At 37.3% G+C, this 21,455-nt stretch overlaps 1 protein-coding gene across 9 annotated transcripts; it reads right to left on the bottom strand.

Moving 5' to 3' along the window:
* Window positions 1-335: 335 nt before the first annotated feature.
* LOC131728234 (multiple PDZ domain protein-like) lies at window positions 336-20,799 on the bottom strand. Of its 9 annotated transcripts, none has more exons than XM_059019325.1 (17): window positions 20,542-20,799; window positions 17,598-17,693; window positions 16,405-16,582; window positions 15,681-15,791; window positions 15,062-15,148; window positions 14,410-14,508; window positions 11,706-11,792; window positions 11,447-11,518; window positions 9,085-9,253; window positions 8,637-8,833; window positions 7,787-7,878; window positions 7,366-7,444; window positions 6,551-6,625; window positions 6,157-6,249; window positions 5,991-6,065; window positions 4,252-4,429; window positions 336-502 (listed from the first exon to the last, which is right to left on the bottom strand). In XM_059019325.1, the coding sequence occupies exons 3-17, from the start codon at window positions 16,519-16,521 to the stop codon at window positions 351-353; spliced, it is 1,683 nt and encodes a 560-aa protein (XP_058875308.1). In that variant the 5' UTR covers window positions 16,522-16,582; window positions 17,598-17,693; window positions 20,542-20,799; the 3' UTR covers window positions 336-350. The 9 variants fall into 9 exon arrangements, with proteins under 9 accessions (XP_058875308.1, XP_058875307.1, XP_058875311.1 ...); XM_059019324.1 differs by having other exon boundaries at window positions 6,551-6,628; window positions 20,542-20,796; XM_059019328.1 differs by lacking the exon at window positions 14,410-14,508 and having other exon boundaries at window positions 6,551-6,628; window positions 20,542-20,791.
* Between the last annotated feature and the right edge of the window lie 656 nt (window positions 20,800-21,455).

The following is a 21,455-nucleotide window of genomic DNA, read 5'->3' as shown; positions in this document are numbered from 1 at the left end:
TGTACTTTACAATGTTACAATATATCTTTACTTCCAACTTATGATCAAGCACATATTTCCACCTAGTGGCTGAACACTGGATTTGCAATTTCATTGCACATGTGGCAAACTGATTTGACAGGGAATTACCCTTATCTAATGTTGTTTAATGCCAGAGGACTTTCTGCTCCCTACATGACAAACTAACCAACCATTCAAGTTTGCTCATTCCCTTATTCAGCTGTTTCCCCTTGAAACAGTGTGTGTAACTACAACGCCAAAATGCTGTAGCTATTCAAAGCAAGTGATGTAAAAAAGATAGGAAAACACATTTTCTGTTCACTCTCTTACAAAAACATACAAACAACTAATTATACCAGTAGTGTGTCAGCTCCTCCTACGATGCTCAACCCAAGGCCTGTTCGTCCCTTAGAAATGTCAATGGTGGTTTCACATCCTGGGATAATGGGACAGGTGGCAGGGTCTGATACTAGAGTGGCAGGAGTAGAGGATCTGCTTGCATCTGAAAAACACATACAATACTATACTATCAAAACTCACAAGGTAGAACAATACCCCCTTACTCCCACATAAATAATTCATTAACTTAAGTAAAATTCTGCTGATTTCTACTGTCCTCATTTATCAGTTTTTAAAACCACAAGAGGGCCTTTATTTCAAACGAAATATATCAAGAGACTCAGCAATGAACTATTTCTGTACAGCATTTCATCATTATAAACATTTTATAGCTCCTGACAAAAAGGGTTTTTCAGTGTATTTTTTTTATTGACATGGCCAACGTTTTCTAAGGTTAATGTTTATCAGAAATCCCACTGTTCTACCTTTGTTCTCTATGGAAGTCAACCGTTCTATTATTACTCAATAACAGAATGGCAAATAAAGCATGAGATACAACTATGACATGAGAGATTAAGGCTGTGATGTTGCCTCCTTTTTCCCATCAATGCATAGTTTTCCAAAACAGCCATAATACATTTAGAGCTACTGATATACTGAATACTTTTTGAAAACGGTTGCATCAGTTTCACGAGGCAACCTCGCTGAGGTGAGGCCGAACAGATCGACCTCCAAGGCCGGGAAGCGAGGACTTCCCCAAAGGGGAAACTAAGGAAGGATAGGAGGACAAACCAAGGTCTCCCTGGCTTACTGAGTTGTGTACCGCCATATCTGACCGAGAGATCAACAATGTTAAATAATATGAGTCCAGTTCTTGTCATCGGTGAACGTAAACTTCACAACGGAGATCACGAAAAAAACAGAAAAAAAAGCACAATTCTCCAAGAGTACGTTTTTTTACACAGCCGAGGATCCTGAGATTTTAGAGTAACAGACAGATCTCCACAGTCGACTACCCTAGACCAAATTAACATCTTTACCTTCAATAATATTGCATCTCAGTTGAGGAGAGAGAGAGTGCAATTAATTATTGAAACAGCAAAGGATCCTGAAGCAGAGGCGGTTGCTAAAGTCAAGATTGGCTGCTTGAGAACAGGTGTGGCTGAAGCAGTGGGAGAGGCGAGGGCTGCAGCTGGTGCTCTACTGATGAGGATGTAATGGCTGCCTATAGGAATGGAGGTGGATAGAGGATGAATGAGTTGGTTGATATCATTAAAAATCTGACAGCGCAAATGGGAGGAAGGATCAGATTAAATTGAAAGCTGAGGGATTATAGATGCTGAATCGGAGGCGAGTGAAGCTTGCAAATTAGCGGGGCGCCGTGTGAACTGACTAGTTTTGATCTCTGCTGTCTTGAGGGCTCCAGCCCCCCAAAATACACAAAGGTTCTACTAAATTACATCAGAGTATGTATTATTCCTCAAAAAATGTCTTATTTTCATCAAGATTGGTGCCAAGTGGTGGTAAAAGCACAAAAACAATACATTAAATAATTAAACAAGTAAAGCCAAGTAACGGATGGCTCATTTCAAGCAACAACAACATAACTTAGTATATGACTATATCTTAGTTTCCATTTCTATTATGTAGTTTCTGTTAAGAAACAGGATAGAACTCCCATTCTTTGCTTTTAAAAAGCAACAAAGCTTGTTTACAATCTGCCAAGCCCAGTGAAGACCTGCTTGCTGGGGACTAACATTGCTGGGATGTTTAACATGCTTCTTAGTTCTGGCCAAGCAGGCTACATTTGAAAATCTTTGTTGTTTTTCCATCATTCATTTATGTGTAGTGGTATAAAATTAACACAACTAACCCAAACACAATTGCCTTACTTTTTTGAACAAGGTGTGAATGCGCATAGTAAAAACTCAAGCAGGCAGAGTAAGCGGTATCAAAAGTAATAAAAAAAAACACAATGCACATGCTTGACCATCAATGTTGATCAAATGATACGATGGATCAACGCATTGATGCCTCACCTCAGCTTTAGGAAAGATTAAATGACTGGTTAATGACAAGCAACAGAAATGCCATTATCACTTAATTAATCAATTTATTCACTCAAAAATAAAATATAATAAAATATATTATGCACCTTATTAGCTTAGAATAGGCACCTTTATGACTAGCAACAGCGACTGTATAATCATCATTGGCTTTGTTTGTTTGGCCTTGTGATAGCTAGTTTGTTAGAGAGATAAAGGGATGCTAGATTGTACTTTGCTGCTGGGAAGGAAAATCAAACTTGCCATCTGCATAATCTATGCCAGAAACACTTTACTGTGCATGCCAAAACTGTAGCTTTGGCTAAAAGCTGATTAACAGTGATCGTGGCAAAAAGTATACTGGCTTACAACATCAACATTGTTATTTATTAGTTAAAAATTAACATATTTTGAATAATATTACGATGAGTTATCAGAAGTGTACGCCCAGTGTTCCTAACAATGCTTACATTTTACTGCTGCTTCCACCCTTAGTCATTGAACTTGGTTTGCTGCCAGGGGATGAAGAATACCTTCAAATGACTATTACAGAGCTACAGTAACAGCACATACATAAAGACTGTATAACTATATATAGGTCAACGGAGCCAACTATATACCTTTGTCAAGGGGAAGTGTGCTTGAAAACAAACAGTGGCGTTATTTATAGGCTTTTGATTCCATGGTGACTACACTCACTTATTTCTATTTAAATCTATTAATGTGCTTGTAATGTCAATTTTTTCAATGGGCTCATCCAGTTGATAGTTCCTATAATACACGGTCGGTTGATATGGGAAACACGCACTCATTAACACCAGCACCAGAGGGCCACCCCAGCGCGAGCTCTCAGCAAACTGAAATGAATTCCAACCATACCTCACAAAGCTGCTGTCTTCTCTCACTCGATTCTCAGCTGGGAAAAAAATTGCTCACTAGATTATAAGAAATACTGCATGGGGTAGTGTGAGAAATCAGAATGAAATGCCCACCCTTGGCAACAAATTCTCATATCACACTACCCCATATATTATTCTCTATTTACTTCATAGTTAATGATGTAATGATCTACTATTCCTTTCTTAAACCTTCAGGCATCGTGGTATTGAGTCTTTTTATCCATGTATTCACCTTTATTCAACATTATACGTCTGTATTGTACATGATTTAATTGTACTTCTTCTAAAACTACAAATTGTAGATCATTCATGTTTATGTTCATTTTTTATAAAGTGTTGAACTATTGCTTCATTTTTTTAATATGTTTGATTTATTTGGTGATTCTGTATTCTTTTACATAGTGTAGTACCTGTCTCTCCTACATATTTTATTTTGTAATTTTTTTGGCAAAAATATCCCATAAACAAGGCTGCTAGTTTTGCATGATGAGTTTCTTATGACTGAATATCTATGTTCTCAATTTGCATTTTCACTTTTATTTTTACAAATATATGTGCATACTTTATACTGTATGTGCTTGTACAGGTTTTAATGTCCTTTAATGTGTCTAGATCTGTTTATATATATTTATATAATATATATATTTACAGTGGACCAAACTGCCAGCTACATTTGCATCCCTTCTAAAGCCACTACTGGCACTTTTGGAAATAAATATCTTTTCTGAAATTATTTTATGGGTAGGATGTGCAGAGGACATATTTAGGTACTGATGCATATCGGTAGGTTTTGAGTAAAGATCTGTTTTAATAGATCCTTGATCAAGTTTAACCTGGGTATCTAGAAATTCAATTTCAGATTTTGTTCACCGTAGATCCACTGAAATGTCAGGGTGGATATTATTTGCTAATTATTGAAACTGGAAAAAAGATGATCATGTTAAGAGTTCTACCCCAGTCAAACTTACTTCTGAGTGGGTCAGATTCTGGTGTACCCACTGCAGCTGATGTCACTGCAGAGGGCTTGGTGCTCTTCATATCAGAGGCACTGGCAGTTGACATTCCAGAGGGTGACTGTGAGGCTGGATCTTCTGAACTTATCGTCAACTTCACAGTACTCTTTGCCTTTTTAAGCAAAGTAATTACCTAAAGAAAAAACATCCAACACAACATGATGACCCACCAGAGAGCACCTTGGTTATACTGGCTCACTTATTATGGGTTGAGTTGAAAATCATTACAGTAAGTATTTCGAGGTGGGAGACATTGTATGTATATATATATATATATATATATATATATATATATATATATATATATATATATATATGTATATATATATATATATATATATATATATATATATATATATATATATATATGTATATATTAGATTGATGATATGAGCATCAAAAATTTACTCAAAGCCTCCACTAGTGTTTTCCACTATTATAACAACTTTGACTGTTATTAATACAGCTTAGTTTGGCTGAGAAGAAACCAAGTTTGTCTTTTACCATTCTTTAATTTACGTTTATCAGAATCTTCAAAAACTTGTGATTACAACCACTCAAAGTGAACTATACATGAGCCGCTAATATGAAGTGTTGTAGTAGCTAATCCGTCACATTTACCCAGTGGTTCTCAACAGGGGGGGCGCGAAGCAATCCCATTTTATATTTAAAATGTATATGTACACGTGACCTGACGTTCTGTAGATGGCGCGGGTTGATTCTATGGTAGTATTAAAGCAGATTGATTCTATGGTAGTATTAAAGCAGATTGATTCTATGGTAGTATTAAAGCAGATTGATTCTATGGTAATATTAAAGCAGATTGATTCTATGGTAGTATTAAAGCAGACTGATTCTATGGTAGTATTAAAGCAGACTGATTCTATGGTAGTATTAAAGCAGATTGATTCTATGGTAGTATTAAAGCAGACTGATTCTATGGTAGTATTAAAGCAGATTGATTCTATGGTAGTATTAAAGCAGATTGATTCTATGGTAGTATTAAAGCAGATTGATTCTATGGTAGTATTAAAGCAGATTGTTTCTATGGTAGTATTAAAGCAGACTGATTCTATGGTAGTATTAAAGCAGATTGATTCTATGGTAGTATTAAAGCAGATTGATTCTATGGTAGTATTAAAGCAGACTGAGTCTATGGTAGTATTAAAGCAGACTGATTCTATGGTAGTATAACCCCCCCCACCCCCCAAAAAATGTGCAAAATGCCTAAGACTTTTGCACAGCAGTGTATATATATATATTAAATAACATTATTTTTTTGCTTTAAAAAAAAAGTATTAAGTCAGGAACAAAACTGACCCTGGCAAACGGAGGTGCTAGAATTTACCAATAAAATGAGGTGCCTTGTGAGGTGTCAGATTAACTAACTCCCTAAATGTAAATATTAATCTCTACGGGGGAGTAATTATGCCCCACTTCAAACATTAAAAACTATTCCTAGATTAATACTATACAACATAAACATTTATAAAGAAAGACATAGGTCACCTTTCAGTTCCCTTAATACATTTAAAAGTTTAATTTCACAAAGTACAGTAAAATGTATGTTGTTATTTATCACCCTGCAAGATCTGATCGGGATTCTGGAACAGACACATAGCATTATTGTAATATCACATTTCTCCAGAGGGATATTTTAGTACTGATGTTGTTCAACAATAAATTAAACTAACCTTTTCCACAGGATGGCCAACAACAGTTTCATCGTCTACTGCCAAGATTTTGTCTCCTACTTTGATCTTTCCATCCTACAGAGAATGGGGGAAAAATGAGAGACATACATGATTTGGCACTACAGGCTGAATGCAGATTTAATTAAACTTGAAATAAATAGCTTACTTTTGCTGCTGCACCATGCTCTGTTAAACTCTTTATCATCACACCATTCTTTGTATCTTCCTCACTGATTGCGATTCCTAAGCTCCCTTGATCCTGTTTTTGTGACATTAAAAAAAGAGTGATTTGCATTGTAAAATACTTTAAATTAATTCTGACTTTAGGCTGTTTCTAAAAAGAAAACCTTGGCTATTGAAATATGTTCCTCCTTTAATCAAAGCTAGGGATATTTTTATAAGGAAGCTCTGGATGTTGTCAGAATAATGAGAGCACAACATCTTAATGAATCTACACATTCACATGTAAAATATGAAAGATGGTAATATGGCACTTAAATGTACACTACATTTTGTCACTGAAATACATATTCCATTACAGTGAACATCTTTATACTTGCCTTGGGGAGTAAGACATGTTGGATGGATTTAAACAAATCAACGTTCACTGCTGATGATACTTCAGTATAAAGTTCCTGCTAAATAAACAACCAAAAAAGTATTAATATTTCCAGGAAAAATGCATGTACGAAGGCTCTTAAGAGCCAGCAGATCTTTTTTTTAATAACAAATCACCTGTTCTTTGAAGATCTAAATTGAAACCTCTACTGTACATCTTATTTGATTAAAGCTCAAGGTCTAACTGCACGTACTTCTGCACAGCGACAGTACAAAACAGTGAGAAAGAAAAGTAATTCAGAGGAAAGGCCGTACCATTTATGGATCATATATAAAAGGTCAAAATAAGTTGTCCTTTTTTGTGTGATCATGACTAGTTGATACAGCACATAAACCTATAAAATCTACTCAGTTAAAAGGGACAGACTATACAGTAGGTACACAGAAAATGTAGATATCCATTATTCAGTTTTATATTTGATGCTGTCCTAATCCTAATATCCTAAAATTCTAGCATATCAGTGTCATTTTAATTAACATTTTATTTCTTATTTTCTTACATTTTATTACATAGAGCAAAAGGGAATCTGCAATAGCAGAGAGTGACCTGCTAATTATCCTCAACCTAATAAGAAAATGTGTCTTTTCTGAATGCAAATGAATAGACAGTTCAAGCTTGTCTAAGGACTATTTTAGTGGTTCAGTCCACAATAAAATAAAAAAGTATTGTGAGTGACAAACTTTCCATGGATCTCCCGCGGCTGATGAACACACCCATACAACCCAATGCAATTGACTGTGCCAAAATGCTCTTTACCTCTGTGTGGGATTTTGAGTTGTCAGGCGCTGATTCTTTCACAGGTCCAGCAGCCATCTGGTTGAGTGCATCTGTATTCCTGTTAGACACCAAGCATAATTTACTTTATAAGCCAACACAGTGACATTAACATTAACTGATAAACATGTTTTAAAAAGAGGTCTGCTTTTTTAAAAACGGTTGAAACTCATCCAATATCAATCACCTTGCTTGCTCACTGGAAATAAGATGCCAGAGTTTTAACAGGCCTTTAGTAAAGCTGCCCTCTGATGGACAAAACTGGAAGTGTTCTGTCACATATGCAAGACTGCCTAATTCAAAAAGATCACATTCTAAACAAAATCATCTGTTAAAAGTACACAAGGTGCACATTTTGAATATGAAACTTTTGGAATAACTCTGTAAAGTTCCATGCACTCACCTGATGAAAATAATCTTGACTTTTGAAGGTGCACATTTGATGATTGAGGAGGCATTCTGATGAGTGCGGCCATATAAAATCTGTCCATTTATCTGTAAACATTAAATTGTTTAAATCAGAGCTATCAAAAGAATATGACCTCCTGACCACTATTCACATTGAAGATACAGATGAACCCGCTTTATATCATGATTGCCGTGCACGCATAATTTGTGATATAAAGCAGGTCATGATATAAATCGGGTTTCATGTTTGCCTATGACAGCACATTATAAGTGCGAGAAATGTGTGCAGTGTTTTAATACTGTATATTTAGTCGTTCTTTACATTTAAACAAATGCATATAGTTTACTACAGGACAAATATGTTTTGTATCATTAACTGGAACGAAACAGTTTGTGTCATTATGTTGACTGATGAGTGCTATTAGGCACTGCACTTGGTGTTTTTTTTTGTGTGCATTTGTATAAGACTGACTATTGGTGGCATTGGTGTTTTGTAACTGAGCTGTATCCCGTTAAGACCGCCCATGCAGCATTTGACAGGCTGCACAAAATGTCATTTTATTAGCCAAGATGATTATTGGTTGTTATTGCGTTGGAAATTAATTATACCTTGTGCTTACTTAGTAAAGCCCAGCCATGCAGCATTATATAGGCTGCACAAAATGTGACAATAAGCGGGTTTGTGAGATGATATTAAGAGAGGTAATTTCTCAAAGAACCTATGGTACATGGCGAGTGGTTTTTGAAAAAATGTGATAATAAACGGGGTATGATATTAAGCGAGGTGATATAAAACGGGTTCATCTGTATTGAATTGTTTCTGTTCTTTTCAAGGCTCTACTGACCTCCAATAATTCATCTCCAACAATGATCCTGCCATCTTTTCCAGCGGCTCCACATGGATCAATTCCCACCACAAAGACACTCATTCTGGATCTGTCTTTGTTTCCTGCAAGGCTTAGGCCTAGACCGGTCTTCCCTTTTTCTAGCTCTATCATGTGTAGCTCCCCATCCAGACTTCCATAGCGTTGTACAATCTTCTCTAAATCCATAAAAAACTTTATGTTAATTTAAGTCATGCAGCAGTTGCCACCTATTACACATAAGTAGTTAAAGCTAGAGATTGAATGCATATTTATTGCAGTTATGGTGTTCTAGACAGAACTACATTACGACTGCAGTTTAAAACAAAATTAGTGAGGGTTGTATTGGAGGACATGCAGGGGACGTACAAGCTGCCCTAAAAATGAATTGCTCCAAATCATCAACATATTTTAAACATGAGATACTTACTCCAGCTATAACCAAATTCATCCTCCTTCTCCTCTGGACTTTCCACAAACAGCTCTGGTCTCTCTGGCAGGGTGTCTGTTTCACCAACAGGGAGCACCACTGGCAGGGGAGGGAGTGAACTACAGGAGGGGGAAACTTTTTCTGTCTGTAAATCCAAACGATTTGGCGCCTGCGGTGTGCGTGTCAAGTAAGACAGGAAGGATTTGAGTACACTTCACAAATTTACCAGCTAACAAATTATATATATATATATATATATATATATATATATATATACAGACGTGCTCAAATTTGTTGGTAGCCTTACAGCTCATTGAAATAATGCTTCATTCCTCCTGAAAAGTGATGAAATTAATAGCTATTTTATGCTTGCTCTTATTGTATTACTTGTATCTTGCTCTTATTGTATTACTTGTATTGTAACGCTTGAAATGTTTTTGCTTACGATTGTAAGTCGCCCTGGATAAGGGCGTCTGCTAAGAAATAAATAATAATAATAAATATTTTATCATGTACACTTGCATGCCTTTGGTATGTCATAGAATAAAGCAAAGAAGCTGTGAAAAGAGATGGATTATTGTTTATTCTACAAAGATATTCTAAAATGGCCTGGACACATTTGTTGGTACCCCTTAGAAAAGATAATAAATAATTGGATTATAGTGATATTTCAAACTAATTCGTTTCTTTAATTAGTATCACACATGTCTCCAATCTTGTAATCAGTCATTCAGCCTATTTAAATGGAGAAAAGTAGTCACTGTGCTGTTTGGTATCATTGTGTGCACCACACTGAACATGGACCAGGGAAAGCAAAGGAGAGAGTTGTCTGAGGAAAGAAAATAATAGACAAGCATGGTAAAGGTAAAGGCTACAAGACCATCTCCAAGCAGCTTGATGTTCCTGTGACAACAGTTGCAAATATTATTAAGAAGTTGAAGGTCCATGGAACTGTAGCCAATCTCCCTGGGCGCGGCCGCAAGAGGAAAATCGACCCCAGATTGAACAGAAGGATAGTGCGAATGGTAGAAAAAGAACCAAGGATAACTGCCAAAGAGATACAAGCTGAACTCCAAGGTGAAGGTACGTCAGTTTCTGATCGAACCATCCGTCGCTTTTTGAGCAAAAGTGGGCTCCATGGAAGAAGACCCAGGAGGACTCCACTTTTGAAAGAAAAACATAAAAAAGCCTGACTGGAATTTGCTAAAATGCATATTGACAAGCCACAATCCTTCGGGGAGAATGTCCTTTGGACAGATATGTCAAAACTGGAGCTTTTTGGCAAGTCACATCAGCTCTATGTTCACAGATGAAAAAATGAAGCTTTCAAAGAAAAGAACACCATACCTACAGTGAAACATGGAGGAGGCTCGGTTATGTTTTGGGGCTGCTTTGCTGCGCCTGGCACATGGTGCCTTAAATCTGTGCAGAGCACAATGAAATCTCAAGACCTTCAAGGCATTCTGGAGCGAAACGTACTGCCCAGTGTCAGAAAGCTCTGTCTCAGTCACAGGTCATGGGTCCTCCAACAGGATAATGACCCAAAACACACATCTAAAAGCACCGAAGAATGGATAAGAACAAAACACTGGACTATTCTGAAGTGGCCTTCTATGAGTCCTCATCTGAATCCTATCGAACATCTATGGAAAGAGCTGAAACTTGCAGTATGGAGAAGGCACCCATCAAACCTGAGACAGCTGGAGCAGTTTGCTCAGGAAGAGTGGGCCAAACTACCTGTTAACAGGTGCAGAAGTCTCATTGAGAGCTACAGAAAACGTTTGATTGTGATTGCCTCTAAAGGTTGTGCAACAAAATATTAGGTTAGCGGTCCCATCATTTTTGTCCATGCCATTTTCATTTGTTTTATTATTTACAATATTATGTTGAATAAAAAATCAAAAGCAAATTCTGATTTCTATTAAATATGGAATAAACAATGGAGGATGCCAATTACTTTTGTCAGTTTCAAGTTATTTCAGAGAAAATTGTGCATTCTTCGTTTTTTGTGGAGGGGTACCAACAAATTTGAGCACATCTGTGTATATATATATATATATATATATATATATATACATATATATATATATACATATATATATATATATATACATATATATATATATATATATATATATAAAAACACAAGAATAACTTACATACAAATTTGTACAACATAAAGAGGATGCATAGTATTTTAATATTTATGTTTTCATGTTTCTCATATATTAAAGGAGCATATTATTCAATCAACTTTTAGGGGGTGCAGAAGTTTGTTTTGTATACATGTCAGATATTTACAAACACAGATTGTATATTAGGAGGAAACTGGTGCCACTACAACATACACAGTCCTACAAACCTTAAACGGAGTAGGAGCAAAAGGGTTAGTTGGGGAGAGGCGGAGTAAAAGTCTACTGTGACTCTCAGATCCCTACAGCAACAGAGAAAGTTCAATACATTTTAAGACTCAGGGACACTGTTATAATGTTTCATAATCTACAGTACTAAAGTACGAACATTTATTAAAAATGTGTAAGTATATTACTCATACTTTGTATTTATTTATAATTGTTTAGTAAATGTAAAAATAACATAATAAGATATTCTGGATTACTAACCTTTCCTTCAGTTTCATTAGAGGGATTTTTGATCATTAATTTTGGTATTGGCAATGTATTCTCATCATGTGATTCATCCGTCACAGTCTGTAACATGCATTATGATAAGCAAATGCAGTGGAAAGTATTAAACATAAAAATAAATTAATGACAAACAAACATTAGGTGATTTTTTTATTATTTTGAAGTGACATATCCTTTCTCTGTTTCCTTGTAAAAAACATCTCATAACACCGTGTAACAATTTTTTTTTTTTTTTTTTTTTTGGTTCCTGGGTAGTAAGTGTTATTTCCTAATTGCTTATGCCTCAAAAGTATAGAAAATGGCTATTATTGCCCACAAACTTTGCTTTTGTGACCAGGACAGTGATATTTTGAAATGTACCTATTTTCTAGAACATTCCAGATAGATTCAGTGCTGGGTGAAATAAATGTATTTTTGTAGGATGGTACAGAGGGGAAAAGAGAGCCATGAAGTTCGCTATCCCAAGAATTTGGCAGGAACCCACTGACCACTCAAGTAACTGCTACTTCTGCATGGTGGACCCTTCCAAACGTCGGACTGGCAAGAATGCACCTGCTATCACGTATCCGGACCTTCCTTCATCCATCGCCCCGGTGCCACACTGCCATGAGCTCCCCGTACCCACTCCTCCGGAGAGAGAGCAGCCGTCTTTAGAAGAGAGCAGCAAGTCAGAGAGCGAGGAAGACGTTGTAGATCCAGATGACAATTTCAGAGGTGGAGCTGAGGAGAGAAACCCATACTACCCCAACCAAAAAGACCTCAACGACTTGATTAAAGATCTTGGTCTCACCAAGTCCAATGCCGAGCTTTTGACGTCTAGGCTCAAGCAGTGGAACTTGTTGGATGAAAGTGTGCAAGTCGCAGATCAGAGGAAGCGTCACCAACCTTTTTCCAGCTTCTTCACCCGTCAAGATGGGCTCTGCTTCTGCCACAATGTGACCAGTCTGTTCGAGGCAATCGGAATCACCTGTAACCAGAATGAGTGGCGCCTCTTCATTGACAGCTCATCCAGGAGCCTCAAAGCCATGCTGCTCCATAATGGTAACAAGTACCCGTCTCTTCCCCTGGCTCACTCGGTGCACCTCAAAGAGGATTACAACAGCATCAAGACCTTGCTGGACGCCTTGAAGTATGATGAGTACGGCTGGGAGGTCATAGGAGACTTCAAAATGGTGGCATTCCTGATGGGTCTCCAAGGCGGTTTTACCAAGTTTCCCTGCTATCTTTGCCTTTGGGACAGCAGGGACACCAAGGCGCACTACCACAGGCAGGACTGGCCACAGCGGACCGAGTTCTCTGTGGGGAGGAACAATGTCAAGTGGGAGCCACTGGTGGACCCCCGGAAGGTGCTGATGCCACCACTGCACATCAAATTGGGCCTTATGAAACAATTTGTCAGAGCTCTAGATAAGGAGTCGGCAGCCTTCAAGTACCTTCAAGACTTCTTCCCTAAGCTGTCTGAGGCAAAGGTCAAAGCCGGTGTCTTCGTCGGACCACAGATAAAGAAGATCCTGGAGTGCAATGAATTCCCCAAGAAGCTCACTAGTAAGGAGAAAGTGGCTTGGAACAGCTTTGTCGCAGTGGTTCGGGGCTTCCTGGGCAATCACTAGGCCGAAAACTATGTGGAGCTGGTTGAGACTCTGGTGAAGAACTACGGCACAATGGGCTGTAGGAAGTCCATATCCTTGATGCTCATCTTGATAAATTCAAGGAGAACATGGGAGTGTACTCGGAGGAGCAAGGCGAGCACTTCCACCAGGATATACTGGACTTTGAACGCCGCTACCAAGGACAGTATAACGAGAACGTGATGGGAGACTACATTTGGGGGCTGATTCGTGAAAGTGATTTACAGTATAATCGTAAATCTCAAAAAACTACTCACTTCTAAATCTTTTGCAGTCATTTTTGTATTACTTTAGTATAAATACATGTTAATTTGGATTCATATGTTGTTTTTTTCTGACTTTATGTGAACGAAAAGACACAAATTCGCCCGTTTTCTCATTGGAAATAGGTAAATTTCAAAATATCACTGTCCTGGTCACAAAAGCAAAGTTTGTGGGGAATAATAGCCATTTTCTATACTTTTGAGGCATAAGCAATTAGGAATTAACACTTACTACCCAGGAACAAAAATTGTGTTACATAGTTGAACATGTTTTTTTGGTGTATTTTCATTGCTTTCTCTTGGTTGTAACAATGTATTAATAATTAGCTACATTGCAGGTATTTGGAAGTCTTATCTTCCTGTATGTGTTTATATATATATATATATATATATATATATATATATATATATATATATATATATATATATATATATATATTTCTGTTAACTTTCTTATCAGTAAATACATAAACATTATGAACAATTGTGTTGCTGCTCAGGTGAAGACACAAGGATGCACTGTGGCTACTCAAGTCTTAAGGGATTTGGACATTACTTAAGCAGGGAAAACAAGGAATTTCAGAGACAAGAAACTTGAAAAAGAATCTGCAGTCTAATCTGTTGTCTGTCACATAACAGGTACACACATACTAAACAGAAACACTCATTTCCTACACTACTGGATTCAATGCAGTCATTGTGGTGTAGTTCTAGAGTGTGGAACTGTGGGTGAAAATCAGTAACAAACTAATACATGCAAGTACACATCACAGTGACACACAATCTAACCTGAAAAAGGGGTGTCTGAAAGGAGGCAGCAAACGGATTAGTAATACTGAAGGCTGGTTCACGCAAAGGATTTAACTGCAGGAAAGGCAATGGCGGCTTCTAAAAGCAACAAAGGATTACAATCTCAAATGTTTTAGGTTACAAACACAGATAACGAAAACACAGAATAAGCTGGTTGTAGAAGGAAACTTTAGAGAGGAAATCAAATACTGCAAGTACTACTTTGTGTGATCCTGAAGTGGCAATATTGAATCAACTGCTGTAACAGATTAAATTAAACTCAAAATAAAATAAAATAAAATTAGGGATTTTCTGTTTTCTATGCTTTAAAGCACTCACTGTCAAAGCCATCTAAGGAATATCTTTGCTGAGGCTGATGTTTTGAGACATTTGGGTGCTCTAATACTCTCAAAGATGGGATTAGCCTGCACTTCAGTGGAATTAAACTTCCAGCAACTGTTTGTATTTGCGCCATCTCCAACAATCCAAACCAAAATGTATTGAAAATGTGTAGACCTTCCCATGACAAACTTAAATGGAATTTACCCATCCATTTCCATAGACATGGGGGTCAGTATGCCCCCCCCATACTTACATTTTAAGTTGCTGTTAGTACAGTATAATACACAATGGCTACTAAATAAATGATTACCTTAGATGGATGATGGATTAAAGAGTGTGTGGCTGAAGGATTTGAACCTATAAGAGGAGATGATGAAGGGCTACAGAAAGAATCAGGCTGGGAAATGAAAAGAATGACATGATGTAAAGATTGGTGTATAATTAGCACAATGGATACTTAGGTGATGTTAGTTACAGTATGCATGCATGGTACTGAAATTAGAGAGTGCATGCATGAGGAATCTGATCAAGCTTTAAGAAGCAAGATCACATTAAGTTAAAAAGGCAATAGATTCTACATCTTTTTTCTATTGTAGTAGACAAATCATTGATATGTAATTTAAATTTGATAGAAGGATAGTATATTCATTTAATTTAATTATGCACCTATAAAACAACATGTATATCACTTTAAACAAGAATCACATTTCGAGACATTTTATTTCAGTAACTTAACCAGGTGTGTGTGTGTGTGTGTGTGTGTGTGTGTGTGTGTGTGTATAAAGTATTTACAGTAAAATCATAATAAACAGTATATTTTGGGCAACAAGATTAACTTGCAGAAAACAGTTTGTTCAGCAGGTAAACGTGAGCAATGTTGTAGGATGTGCTGACTACTGTTGCCTTTCATGTTCTTCCTTCTTACTTACCCTTGGTCTGTGCACAATGCTCTGCACCAGGAAGACGACAGGATTTCCTGCCCTGCGGATAGCTTCCACTGCCTGCTCATGACTGGAATCGCGAAGATCATTTTCATCCACCTGTCAACGTAGGAAAAGAATCAGGTTGCGTTTCTTAGCTAAGTACTACTCATTAGTGGCCTGCAGTGCAGAGTAGTGAATTGGAATAAAGATATCGACTTTGTTGAAAAAACAAACAATAGTTACCTTTTTGCAAATTAGTGTTAATTCTAGTGCTTGTGAAAATGTATGTGCAGCTGCAATGAAAACTGCCACTGAGACATTTTTTTTATATATAAATTAAGAAATGTTTTGTTTATTTATAAACAACTTTCATCTTTGCAGGGGTGTGTAGGGAGTTCCCCCTTCTTTATTCAAATAAAGAAAAACACTCAATTATTTTTTGTTTCTTTTTTTTAAAATGTTTCTGCTTTAAGTAATATCCAAAATCCACTGTGTGTAAAACAATATGCATGTAACAGTCAGGATTGCGTAGAAAAAAATGATGCGCCAGCAAGAATGGTCTTAACCACAAAAATAATTCAATAATTACAGGCATTTACGAAGGCAATATTATATTTGCTTCACCTCCAGGAAAGATACATTGTGTACATCTTGATTAAATATAAAATGATCTCTCAGCTTATTTCACGAAACTATAATACACAAATGAAATACAGGGTTGAACACATACCTGAACTACCATGTCCCCTGTTTTCAAGGTTCCATTTCTTCCTGCAGGGCTGTCCTCAAGAATATGCTTGATAAAGATTCCTCTCATCACTTCCCCATTACTGAGCCGGCTCCCCATCCCTCTGCCTCCAACGATACTGATGCCCAGGGATTTACCCGGCTCACGGTACAGCTCCACTCTGGGGGTGAGATTTACAAGTTTACAACTGTATTGAAAATCAACTGTACTTCAAAAAGTGTACGATCAACTGTGCAAAATATAGGATAGAGTACATGAACAAGCACATATGTAAACTAGATGCTCCTATTTACCTCTGCACATTATTTGAAATATGAAAAATATGAAAATGGTATGTTATCTGAAATATGAAATTTATGTCATGATTGAATTTTTATCCTTACATAATTTTTATTTTTATTTTTCCACAAATAGTTGCATATCATGATAGGGAAGTTTTTTTTAGTGATAACATGGTTTAAAATAGAAAATAATTATGGTTATATCCAGGCAAATGCTTTTTAACATTTAAAAAAATGTATTGCATTTTATTAATGCGGTCGATCTGCTCATAAGTTATTTTATACACTGCAGTCCTCGAGAAAGCTATAAGCCATACATCATCCACTGATATTATGTCATTATCTCAATAGCACGTGTTCCACTATCTTCATAGCCCTTGCTGCTGATCAGGAAACAGGATGTGAGAGATAGCGATCCTATACAATTACTGAGCTATTAAACACCTGCCAGAGCTGGAGTACATACATTTTCATTGGGATACTTCTACTTTTGCAGCTCTTGGTCTTGCATTGACCACCCACCCATTGACTCCAAAAGTACCAGGCTTAAGTTGACATTCATTTCCCAGGAAGACAGACAGAAAGATCACGATCCCAGGTACATTTCTACCAGACGTTCAAGGCACCAATGCATAACACTTTTTGAACAACTACATTTTCATAAGCCAAGAACAATCCAAAACAGCCTTCTCAAAGTCAACTACTTGTTACTCCATCCCTTGTTCTTTCTTTCACAAGTAAGCTTTTGATTGTTCTGAGTTAATGTGTCCCATTACACATCATTTTAAATTCTTAAGACAAAAAAAGATACAATAATAATAATAATAATAATAATAATAATAATAATAATAATAATAATAATAGACAAAATGACTGTAGGGAAGAATTAATTACCTTCTTGGTAGGTTCCAGTTGTTGTAAGCAGCATTCTGTAGTTCACTTTCTTCCCCTTCCCCATCTTCTCGTTCTGGAAGTTCAGGAATCTCTCCACTAAAGAAAAAAAAAAAACAAGACCAATAAAATACAATCTCAACAAGAAGTAATTTCCATATCAGAAATAACCGATACATTACATACTAGAATAACTTTGTGATCATACAAATCGTTTTTTCACAAAAGCTAAACAGTTAATTTATTTTTAAATATATTTTACTTCTTGTTATTTATTCTTTCATTATTACAATTAAATCCAATACCTCAGCTTGTTGTCTACTATCCATTCAGCCACATTCCTGTGCCATCTAGGAGGTAAAACTTGAACCTTAATATAAGTCTGGTCCCCCATGCTAATGCATTTGAAATAGATCCTTACACAAAGACCGCACTGTCATAGCAAAGTAACTTGTGAAGTGAAATTATTTATCTGGTAATCTTTGTTTTCAGTTCTCTTTTTTCTTTATATATAGGCTGTTCTCTTTTACCATGTGCTTGTCAGATTTAACAGAAAACCAGCTTCTTTAACCACATTTTCTTTTATCTGAAACTGCACTGCTATGCCTGTTTAAGAATTCCTCCAAGAATCTAATGTGATGTATAAATCTGTGCAATCAATAATAAAATTCTGGGACAAATTGGTTTAAACTGTGTTATTCATAACACAGTTTAAACCATACACCAGTGGTACTCAACTCCATTCCAGTCCTGGTCTTTATTCCAACCAGGTCCTAAATTAGTTAATTGCCTCTTAACAGCTTCAATTAACTACATTAGAACATGCTTGGAGTAAAAACCTGGACTGGATTGGATCTCAAGGGCCAGAGTTGAGTACCACTGCCATACACCATACCAATAGGTTTGACAATGCTAAATCTTTTGCCTTTTGTAGCATTTCAGTAACAAACACTGGTAGTAAAAAAATACACTATACCTTTGAAGGTTAATTAGTATAAAATGTGAATATTTGTTTGATAAAAGTCTATTTTTGTATTTGTGATAGGGCATATGGCAGGGGTGGACAATTCCGGCCCTGGAGGGCCGGTGTCCCTCCTGGTTTTTGTTCCAATTGTACCCTAAATTAAATAATTGGAACAATTAAGCTTCTAACAAGCACTTAATTGGTACAATTGTGATCTGGAATTCAGAAGAGGTCACCACCACAAGCCACATCAAATACCTCATTCTTATGTTTGTCCCTCCTATTCATTGCAATAATTGTATCGTACTGCAGAGAGAAACACAAACAATGCAGTACTGTTCCAGCCAGAATAAATCACAGATCCCAGCTGAGCAAAACACAGGGTGCCTTGTTAAGCTGTATTTTATCCTGGGTTTAAAAATTATTATCTTGGGTTCCCGAGTAGCGCATCCGGTAAAGGCACTCCACGTGGAGAGCAGCATGCGCCCTATAGCCTGGACGTCGCCGGTTCCGAGTCCAGGCTACTCCATTGCCAACCGTGGACGGGAGCTTCCAGGGGGCGGTGCACAATTGGCCGAGTGCCGCCCCGGAGGGGGGGGGGGGGGGGGGGTTTAGGTCGACCAGGGTGTCCTCGGCTCACCGCGCACCAGTGACCCCTGTAGTCTGGCTGGGCACCTGCGGGTTTGCCTGTAAGCTGCCCGGAGCTGCATTGTCCTCCGACGCTGTAACTCTGAGGTGGCTGCATGGTTAGTAGGCAGTGTAAAAATAAGCAGTCGGCTGACGGCACATGCTTCAGAGGACAGCGTGTGTTCATCTTCGCCGCTCCCAAGTCAGCGTAGGGGTGGTAGCGGTGAGTCTAGCTTAAAAATAATAACTGGATATTCTAAATTGGGAGAAAATAATAAAAATAATTGGCGACTACTAAATAAAATAAATAAAAAAAATGATTATCTATATCATTAAACCTATTTTTAAACAAATTGATACCACTGGTATATTCTCACTGCATGATATCCTACTAATATGAAATGTGAATTTTCCAAGCTGTTTTATAAGCTACGGTATTGGTAACAATACCAATCTAAATCGATACGCTTCCCACATGAATTTAAGCTGCCAAAATGTAAGCTGTTCTATAACTGTATTTTACCAACACTGTAAATGCATTGTAACTGTAGTTATATGGCCATATTCAGCATTTATCACCATGCTAACACTGCATCGTTTTTTTCTGATGCGAAAAACAAGAAACAATTATGTGTGTGTGGGAGATCTAAAATTAAACTCCAGAGTTATTTATTTGTAACTTTTTTTCATCAGTTTTTTTCCCCCATCAGATTTTACCCAATTTTTTCTCCCAATTTGATTTTTTATTTTAGGCTCAGCTCACCACTACCACCCCCACGCTGACTCGGGAGCGGCAAAGACGAACACACACTGTGTGCCGTCAGCCAACCGCTTCTTTTAACTCTGCAGGCCATCCATGCAGCCACCTCAGAGCTACAGCATCGGAGGACAACGCAGCTCTGGGCAGCTTACAGACAAGCCCGCAGGTGCCTGGCCAGTCTACCGGGGTCGCTGGTGCGCAGTGAGCCGCGGACACCCTGGCCGACCTAAGCCCTCCCCACCCAGGCGAACGCTCAGCCAATTGTGCGCCGCTGCTTGAGAACTCTCGTCCGCGGTCGGCTTTTTAACCTCAACTTCTCTTCTTTTTAGAAAAAAAACAGGTGTTAACTGTTTTGTGTATATAGCTATGGTTTACTATCCTGAAACAGAGGCCATTCTCTATTAATCTTACTGTACAGTACCAATATGTACAACTCCATACAGTTTTTTTTTTTTCATCCGTTATACTAGGGTTTGGCAACATCCTGGTCATTGTTCCAACCATGGTCCTGGAATTAAACATGTAATGGAATGGCCCAGTTCTCTGAGTTATAAAAAGCTATGATTGAGTTAACAGGAGATGTTAGTATTAATTACCAGGTTGAATGGGTACCATCACAGGTTTCTTCTGTCTGCTCACCCAAGCTGGTCCTGTATTCCTCCAGATATTCGGCTGGTACATAGGTGATACTGGAACAAAGCAACAAGTAAGTCTAAGCCAGCTTACACAACGTATAAAGTCAAGCAATAAAGACAAGCCTGCACTGTCAACCAATAATTACAGTCAGGATAGTTAAGCCATTAGATCGGTCATGATGATCATTCTATGCTGTCAATAATTTTTTATATATGACTGCATTTGAATTCACAATGAGCAGCACTATTATAAAAATGTTGGCAGATGAAAAGACAAGCGTAAGGGCAAAACAATCAATAACAAGGTTTTGATATTTTAAAGGTCTGAGATGATTTTTAAAGTCTAATGTAATCTTTTGAGTTTATTAGTGGTGTTTTTTTCTCCTACACTTCACTTGACAGAACCATGAGAATTAAAAGCTTCTCAGGTGGGTTTTGTGCCACTGATAGAAAGCAGGGCTGACAGAAGAATATCACACATTGTAAACAACTTAGTAAAAAGGTGATTAGGTGCAAAATCAAGAAAGGAAAGTTGACATTTAGATCATTTAAATTCTTAAAAGCATGTTAAATGTATTGCTTTGCTAGAACTGGGATATGAGAATATTGGGATTTGTCAGAAGAGGGGATAATAAAAATTTATTGAATAATAATGTTAAGATAACAAAGACCTGTTACTGTTGAAAGGATAGAAGATTCTGCTCTTTAATAGCTTTCTTCTGATGCTTTTCTTTTTGGCATGCAATGTCTCATGGAATAGGTCAGAGTGGGGTCATATAGTTATGTAATTCATAGTCCCAAAAGCAGCAAGCTGTGAACCACACAATTTCTAATTATTCACATTGCTCAAACATGGTGATGTTTTCTCACTGCTG

This window comes from Acipenser ruthenus, unplaced genomic scaffold, assembly GCF_902713425.1.
Source record: "Acipenser ruthenus unplaced genomic scaffold, fAciRut3.2 maternal haplotype, whole genome shotgun sequence".
NCBI lineage: Eukaryota > Metazoa > Chordata > Actinopteri > Acipenseriformes > Acipenseridae > Acipenser > Acipenser ruthenus.
The sequence above is the reverse complement of the archived record's forward strand: the minus strand, read 5'-3'. Positions and strand labels throughout refer to the sequence as shown.